Genomic DNA, 9,438 nt, shown 5'->3' on the forward strand with positions numbered 1-9,438 from the left:
GTGGTGTGGTCAACTATCTTAAAAGCTGTTGAACATTCAGGTAGGGTTTGAGTATCATTGTTACAGTCATTGATTCACCCTACTGTCAGTGATCCAGATTTCTGGTCCATCATCTGGGCACATTATGAATGTCTCATTACGAAACCACTCCAAATACATTAAGCTGAGAGAGCATGTGAAGAGGAAAATAAGACAGACAGAATAGTAAGACATTGAAGGACAGTTACAGACAAAGAGGATGATATTATTCTGGGATCCAGGGCAAGGATTGAACGCTTAGAAACATATCCATAGAAACATATGGTAGAGGTAAGTTGTGAGCATTTGTTTTTCAGACTGAGGGATAGTAGACAGTAATGCTCCCCAAGCATCAGTGCAAGGCCCAAAGCTGTTTCTGATAAATTGCTTCAATATTGGAATACAGAGCAAAATTTCAAACCTTGCTAATAACTACAAACTTGAAGGAATGGCAAAGCGTGAAGGTGATACCAATCGCTTGCAACAGGACACACATAAGCTGGCACAATGGACAGGGACTTGTAAGGTGATGCATTTTGGCAGAAGGGATACAGCAGCATAGTGTAGATTTAATGACACAATTGTAAAGAGTGCATGGCTAGAGAGACTTGAGGATCCATTTGCATTGACCTTTGAAGGTGAGGGAACACATTAAGAAAGTAAATATCACATTTGGAATCGTGAGCTTCATAAAGGTCTGCATTTGATCCCAAGTAGAGTAGTTCATCCATTTCTGGTCATCACACTTTAGGAAGGATGTGAGAGTCCACGAGAGGAAGTTTGCCAGAATAGACAATAGACAATAGGTGCAGGAGTAGGCCATTCAGCCCTTCGAGCCTGCACCGCCATTCAATATGATCATGGCTGATCATTCCTAATCAGTATCCGCTCCCTGCCTGATCTCCATAACCCTTGATTCCACTATCTTTGAGAGGTCTATCCAACTCTTTCTTAAATGAATCCAGAGACTGGGCCTCCCCTGTCCTCTGGGGCAGAGCATTCCACACAGCCACCACTCTCTGGGTGAAGAAGTTTCTCCTCATCTCTGTCCTAAATGGTCTACCCCGTAGACCACCTCTGTTTCCAGAGATGATGGATTTTAGTCACAAGGTTATGTCAGATAAGCTGGGCTTGTTCTCGTTGGAGCAAAAGAACCTTGAGGGGAAATTTGATAGAGGCCTATATGATAATAACAGGTTTAGATATAGTAAGACAAGGGAAAACCATTCCCATTACCTGATTGTACAAGAAGCAGGGTACACTGACTTTAAGATTTTGGTCAGGAGATTCAGAGGGTTTGTGAGGAAGAATTCATTTTCTGCAGACAATGGTCATGACTCACTACTTAAGAGGATAGTGAAAGAAAGAGATGATTAATGTTTTAAGAAAAAAACTGGATGGACACCTGAAGGCAATGAGCTCATAGGGCTACAGGGATAGATTGGGGGAATGGGAGTAATTGAATTGCTCTGCAGAAAGCTAACAAACATGGGCCAAGTGGCATCCTCTTGGGCCATAATAACTTTACAACTTTGAATGTAAAGTCAGCTTTAAATATTTATGGTTGTACTGTAGTACTGTAACAATATTAAATGAAGAAAAGTGAGCAAAATGTTGATACCCTATTTGAGTTCCAGAACCACTTGCATTGAAATATAACTGGCACATTGTGCAGACAGAACAGTCCTGTGAATTTGACTGTTCAGGAACGTATGCACAAGTATAGTTACCATGAATTAATGTCTGATCTTCTAATTGTGTCTGCAGACCTTCTGCAGTGATCTTAACATGTAATTTGGCCTGTTTGGTCTGTCTTTGAGTTTATAATAACCATGACAGGTTAAATTGCCACAGGAGCAACCTGCTGTCAGGTGTATATAAAATGTATATATGTAAATTCTGTATCAAGGCCTGTGAATAGTGTGTTGAAATAAAAAAAAGAGGTTTAAAATGTTTTCCACCAGATTGACATTTATATCGTACAATGAATAATTGGAACAACACATTTACAGAGAATGATGGCATTATAAAAATGCTTTGCACCATCCTTTCAAGAGGTGTTTGGATAAAATCCTGTCCACCCTTCCTCCTTCTGCAGTAAGACTGCCCCCTAGTGGTCACCTCATATTGCACACAAGCTGTTTCATTTACTCCAAAGTCAAATAATCAATTTTAACTAAAGATCTGGCATTCCAAATTTAGCAGTGTGAATTTTTTTTCTAGTGGTTTACTTCTGGTATTTTAAAACAAGATGTAGAATCATACTGGGGAGATCTTTTGAAAGTTGGAAGGTAATATAATATGTGGAAAAATTCCATTGTGCACGATCATACTTTGAATGAAGATACATCCTACTAATTACTTCTTCTCTGGTCTGGATGGATAATGAATCTTCAATCAAGGTTTTTCTGTATGCCTCAAGGATGTATGCCAAATAGACAGAAGTGTTTTCTGTGCCAGCGTTCCCCCCCCAACCCTTTATAGCAGAATGGCACTGACATTAGGATAAGTGCTACATTCATCACGAATGACCTTTTGTCTCCAGAGTTAATTTATTTACTGTGTTAATTAACCAATTCAAAAGGTTAGTCCCTTGAAGCAGCAGATAGGTATTACATTCTTTCGGTCCCGTACAAATCATTCTAGCATTCAATATGCATTAAATCAGAAAGGAAATTAATGATATTCATATACTGTATTGGACAGAGCCAATTGGTGCCATGCTTAACTGATGTGTATATAATCCTTGAAAGTACATCGCTGGCCAAACTTGATAAGAGAACAACAAAGTTCTGACATACTTAGGAATGCTTTATGGGAATAAGGTCAATATTTCAAGTGACAATTCACATATCTGCTACATCTCAAAGATAGTTGCACCCCGGTAGAAAAATATTCATTTATTTCTCTGTACAACCTAATTTAGGTAACCCCTATCCAGGGAAGCAAACTGCGACCACCTGGATACTTGTCCGGAAAAAGTTTCCACTCTGGAGATGAAAGTAATGTAACATCAACTCCTCCTTCTAGAGGGAGGTCACAAATACCAGGTAAGTCTTTATGATTCATGCCCCTCATGATTTTTTAAATCTCTATAAGGTCACCCCCTCAGTCTCCAACATTCCAGGAAAACAAAGCCCCAGCCCATTCAGCCTGTCCCTCTAACTCAAGCCCTCTAATCCTGGCAACATCCTTGTAATTCTTTGCTGCATCCTGTGAAGTTCAACAACATCCTAAATACAAATGGGCAACCAGAATTGTGCACCATATTCCAAAAATGGACTCACCGATCACCACTTACTGTATACCTGCCCTGGTTTGCCTTACCAAAATGCAACATCTCACATTTATCAAAATTAAACCCCAAATGCCACTCCTCGATCCATTGGCACATTTAATCAATGTCCCATTGTACTCAGAGATCATCTTTACTGCCCACAATCACACCATCTGTTTTGGTGTCATCTGCAAACTTCCTCACCATACTCCTATAGTCACACACAAATCATTTATATATGACGAAAAGCAGTGGACCCAGCACTGGTTCTTGTGACACAGCACTGATGATAGGCCCCTAGCCTGAAAAGAATTCCTCCACCACCACCCTCTGTCTCCTACTTTCAAGTCAATTTTGTATTCAATTGGCTAGCTTCCTCTGAATCCCATGTTAGTAACCAGTCTACCATATGTTAGAACACCTTGCTGAAGTCCATATACACAACATCAATCACTCTTCTATCATCAACCTTCTTTTCACCTCTTCAAAAAACTCAATCCAAATTAATGGCACACAATTTCCCATGCACAAAACCATCTTGTGCTATTCTAGGTTGTCAAGTAGGATTTTGAATCCCCTTTTCCACCTGCACAACAAACAATAACCATTTGGGCACTTTACGAAGGGTGACTGGTGCATGTTGTACCAACCCCTAGCAATAGCTGACATCTTCCAATGGAAGCACTGTGATGGGAAGAGGTGGGTACTCACCCTCAACCTTCCTGGCAGAACTGAACGATTTGTCAGGAATTTGACAGCTCTGATTGCACAGATTCTGATATATGCACCTATCAAATTCCAAATCGGAAAATAAACTCCCCCATTTTAATTTTCTCAATGAATCTCAAAATCTGAGTATTTATCTTTTGTCGCCAATTTGTGCCTTTTGTGTGAACTGTTTTGGTGATCAGAAGTGTCAGCAAATCAAGTACAAGATCATTGAGATAGTGGATAGAACAGATTGTATTTGATGAGCTGCATGTCTGTGCCTGACATATCTTGTTTTTATGTACCACTATCCAGCCCGAGATTCAAGGAAAGTTCCAAGCCGGCCTACAAGCCGAGCTGGAAGCAAGACCGGCAGCCGAGCCAGTAGTCGTCGTGGGAGTGACGCTTCTGATTTTGACATTTCGGATATCCAGTCTGTATGCTCAGATGTTTCAGAAACAGTGCCTGACACTAGCAGATCAGGGTCACGAGCAGGATCTCGGCCATCTTCCGCCAAACCTTCGAAAATCCCAACACCGTCACGGAGGTCCCCAGCAGCTAGCAAACTGAGTGCAGCCTCCAAAAGATAGTGTGATCAACCCAACGGAAGTTCTCTGAAATCATTTGATAGTGCAGTCCTTGGGATGTAAAATATTCTGTAGAATCTGCTGTGAAATATTGCAAGAGGTGGACTTTTAATGCTGCAGAATGGCCTTATTTGTGTTTTTGTCTTGTAAGGTATGTTATTTTATGTGAATAATTATTTTGTTCATTTTTTTTGTTGACACCATATCCTCTGGAGGGAAAATTAAAAAGAGCTTTTAAGAAAGATGTAAGTTAAACTAATATTTTTACATGATAATATGGAATTAGGTAACTATCTCGGAAAGCTGTTTCTGAATGTACTGTTAAAAAATATAAAATCCCAGGAACACGTTATGTCAATAAGCAGGCAGATGACTCCATAATTTGCTAACAGCTCTGATTACCTCATACACAATTCAATGAGGCAATGCTGGATTTTGTGAAATAATCTTTATTTTTGTTCAGAGCTGATTTTCCTTAATTAACCACAAAGCAAATGTCTGTGTCCCAGGTAATTAACAAAGGGATGTAAAAAGTTGATCAGCACTACCTTAATGTAGCAAACTTGAATTTACTCACAAATGTTTAATTAACACACTTAGACCGGCTGTTAATACACTTAAAAAGAAATTCCTGCAGCATTTTTGTGCCATTTCATATTGCTGAGATCAAACTGCCATTGTTAAAAACCCCATGCCCTCCCCACAACAAGTCATTTATACTAATTATAATTAATATATATAAGTATGAAGTGTGTTGATGTCAATGTGAATTTTTTTTTGCTTGAGTGGAAGATAATTGTATCATTGATCCCATTTTGTATTAAAGCAAAGTTGCTTGCAGTAAGTCACGATCCGAATCATCCCTACTTGTTACTTTACAGCAATACTTCATGCAAGACTATTTCCTTATTTATTTAACAAAGTAGATGATAATTTAATGTAGGCTTATGGCAGTGAATGAATGACCTAGAAGGGTTCCTCCAAAATGCTTATTAAAGCATTCTTTTCAGACTTATGCTGGTTTTTACTCTTTTGTTACTTCACTTTGCAGATTTGAGAACTTGAAATATAAACAGGAAGTTGCATTTATATCGCACCTCTGACATAATAGAGATGTGGAGCTGGGTGTTACCACCTGAATTTTGAAAGCTAGTTGCACGTGTACATGTCTCCCTCTTGTAACTCAGTGCTGCGAGACTTTGTCCAGCCTTCTAAAGCTGAGAGGTATCCTTAGCCAATGTTGTTCTCCAACTGACACCAGATTCCTCATTGACTACTGCGTGGCATATCTGGACTCTCTCTACCCGAGTTTTGTCTTCACTCATTGCCCATATTGACATTGTTGACTGCGACGTAAATGCATTTTCTTGTCAATTTATACATATGCTAAAGTGTGGGTACTTCCGGTGTTGAGAGGTGATTCCTACTGAAGATACTGAGAGCTCTAATCAGAGTATGTGCTGAGCTGCTACCCACCTCAGTACAGCCTGTGTGCAAAATTACCTTGAGAGGGTGTTCGCATAAGCATCCACGAGAACAGTGAGCACTTCAGTACTGTCCTAATGTCTCACAGTGCTGCTCGCTAATATGACAACAGTTATCAATTTAAACTGTGCAGGGCCATTCAATTCACAAGTCATTCACAAAGGTCAGGTTGCAAGCTTTTATCTGCACTAATGTTAGTTGAAAGACCAGTCACAGAGCTTTCAGGTTCGTGAAATTGAAGAACTTCAATTGCAAAGTGTTTGGAAGTGTCATAGAACATTTCAGTACAGTACAGGCCCTTCAGCCTCCAATGTTGCACTGACCTGTGGAACCAAACTGAAGCCGATCAATCCTACACTATACTATTTTTGTCCATATGTTTATGCAATGACCATTTAAATGCCAAAACATTAGCAAGTCTACTACTGTTGCAGGCAGTGTGTTCCACACCCCTACTACTCTGAGTAAAGCAACTATCTCTGACATCTATCCTATATCTGTCACCCCTCAGTTTAAAGCTTTGTCCCCTCGTGTTAGCCATCACCATCCAAGGAAAAAGACTCTCATGGTCCACCCTATCTAATCCTCTGATTATCATATATGCCTCAATTAAGTCTCCTCTTAACCTTCTTCTCTCAATTGAAAATAGCCTGAAGTCCCTCAGCCTTTCCTCATAAGACCTTCAATCCATACGAGGCAACATCCTGGTAAATCTCCTCTGAAGCCTCTCCAAAGCTTCCACTTCCTTCCTATAATGCGGTGACCAGAATTGTACGCAATACTCCAATTGCGACCACACCAGAGTTTTGTACATCTGCAGCATGACCTCGTGGCTTCAAAACTCAATCCCGCTACCAACGAAAGCTAACACCGTATACATTCTTAACAACCCTATCAGGGACCTATGTACGTGGATACTACCAAGAATCTTACCATTAGCCCAGTACTCTGTATTTCTGATACTCCTTCCAAAGTGAATCACCTCTCACTTTTCCGCATTAAACTCCATTTGCCACCTCTCAGCCCAGCTCTGCAGCTCATCAATGTCCCTCTGTAACCTACAACATCCTTTGGCACTATCCACAACTCCACCTACCTTAGTGTCATCGCAAATTTACTAACCTATCCTTCTATGCTCTCATCTAGGTCATTTATAAAAATGACAAACAGATCCTTGCAGTACACCACTGACTGGAAACTGTCCTAGAGTGTTTCGGCAAGATCCAAGATTTGGCAGGAGGTGTTACTGCGTCATCTCAGAGAGAGTAGAGCATCTGGTGTCCTGTCCACAGACAGGCTACAAACGATATATGGGTACTGCCTCTGCAGTGCACCACAACAGGGAGGCGGAGCAGAGGCTGCAGCCATGGTGAGATTTAACCATGTTGTTGTGGTTCTGTTCGCCAAGCTGGGAGTTTTTCTTGCAAACGTTTCGTCCCCTTTCTAGGTGACATCTTCAGTGCTTGGGAGCCTCCTGTGAAGCATTTAACCATGTCTTTTGCTAATTTGGAGCTGCACAGTTTTGGCCTGGCAAGTTAGCCAATGCTTCCTGTGCATCAGTGTAAGTGTCATCCTTCAAGAGAGAATCAGAATACTAATGACTGTGTGTCACTGTGTTTATGTTAAGTATCGTAAGTACATGGAAAATTTAATTCTTAATTATACTCATTCTGTGTTGCTACTCATTTGCGAAAAATAGTATTGATTATATTGCTTGTACAACTATAGCAGTATATATCTTCACAGAAGTTTCATAGAATCTCTACAGTGCGGAAACAAGCCATTTGGCCCAACAAGTCCACATCAGCTCTCTGAAGAGTAGTCCAACAGGTTTATTTGGAAGCACTAGCTTTCAGAGTGCTGCTCCATCAGGTGGCTGTAGAGTATAAGATTTTAGGACACAGAATTTATAGTCAAAGTTTATAGTATAATGTAACTGGAATGATATATTGAAAAAGACCTGGATTGTTTGTAAAGTCTCTCACCTTTTCGAATGGGCATGTTGGTTTCAGTTCTTTCATATGTAAATTCCAGAACTTCCTTAAAGTTACATTCTCAAGTGAACTTTAATAATAGGTGCCATGTTGACCCAGATAATGCATTGAAGGTGTGAGATCCCTGTGTGAGGCTGTCTGTGCCCCAGTGTTCAGACTGATTCTAATCTACAAAAGGGATTTACAGAGTCTTACATGCAGTTTTTGATGTAAAACAAAATGTAATTCTGCAAGTGCAAATTCACCCCACAAACTTATATATGGGTGTGTGTGTGTGGGTGGAGGCGGTGGGGGGAGAGGAGATGAGTGTGTGAGTGAGAGAGTGTAAAAGGATATAGGTCTGTGAGAGAGTCTGTATGGGAGTGTATGTGTGAGCGTATGAGAGAGAGCTTGTGTATGAGAGAGGGTCTGCGTGAGTGTATGGACCTGTAGGACTGTGTGTGTGTGTGTGTGTGTGTCATCTGTAGCATTACATGAACCCAAGGTCCCAATTGAGGCAATCCCCATGGGTACCAAACTTGGCTATCAGCCTCTGCTCTGCCATTTTGCGTTGTTGCCTGTCCCAAAGTTCGCCTTGGAGGATGGTCACCCAAAGGTCCAAGGTTGAATGATCCGGACCACTGAAGTGTTCTCTGACTGGGAGGAAACACTCAGGTCTGTTGATTATTGTGCAGTGTGCATTCATCCGTTGTCGTAGCCTCTGTTTGGTCTTACCAATGTACCATGCCTCAGGGCATCCTTGCCTGCAGCATATGAGATGGACACCGTTGGCTGAGTCACATGAGTACCTGCCACGTATATGGTGGGAGATGTCCCCACGTGTAATAGTGGTAACCGTGTCGACATTCTGACACGTCTTGCAGCATCTACCGTGACAAGGTTATATGGTGTTGTCCTAAAAACTGTGCAGTTTGCTGCGAACAATGATTTATTTGAAGTTTGGTGGTTTTTTAAAGGTGTGAAGTGGAGACATGGGGAAGATCTTGATGAGGAACACATCCTCATTGATAAAGTGTTGCAGGCTGTGAAGAACATGGCGCAGTCTTTCAGCTCCTGGGAAGTACTGGACAATGAAGGGTACCAGGTTGGTTGCAGCAAGTGTCTGTCTCCTGAGAAGGTCATTACGGTTCCTTGCTGTGGTGTGTTGGAACTGGCAGTTGATGAGTTGAGCATCATACCCATTCTTATGAGGGCATCCCTGAGTACTTCCAAGTGCCCGTCATGTTCCTCCTCATCTGAACAGATCCTGTGTATGTGTAGGCCTTATCCATAGGGGATGGTTGTTTTAATATGGTTTGGGTGGAAGCTGGAGAAGTACAATGTCATGAGGTTATCCATGATTTGTGGTAGAGTGCGGTGCTGAGAGGGG

General features: G+C 41.2%; 1 protein-coding gene across 12 annotated transcripts in view; it reads left to right on the forward strand.

The window, feature by feature from the left end:
* dst (dystonin) overlaps window positions 1-5,605 on the forward strand; it is a 624,072-nt gene extending 618,467 nt beyond the window's left edge. For all 12 annotated transcript variants that reach the window (XM_060852081.1, XM_060852129.1, XM_060852093.1 and 9 more), the window contains 2 exons: window positions 2,945-3,068; window positions 4,319-5,605. In XM_060852081.1, coding sequence (XP_060708064.1) covers window positions 2,945-3,068; window positions 4,319-4,593 — 399 coding nt within the window. In that variant the 3' untranslated portion in view covers window positions 4,594-5,605. The remainder of the gene's footprint in view (window positions 1-2,944; window positions 3,069-4,318) is intronic.
* Window positions 5,606-9,438: the final 3,833 nt, after the last annotated feature.

The sequence above is a fragment of the Hemiscyllium ocellatum genome, chromosome 3 (assembly GCF_020745735.1).
Source record: "Hemiscyllium ocellatum isolate sHemOce1 chromosome 3, sHemOce1.pat.X.cur, whole genome shotgun sequence".
Taxonomy (NCBI): domain Eukaryota; kingdom Metazoa; phylum Chordata; class Chondrichthyes; order Orectolobiformes; family Hemiscylliidae; genus Hemiscyllium; species Hemiscyllium ocellatum.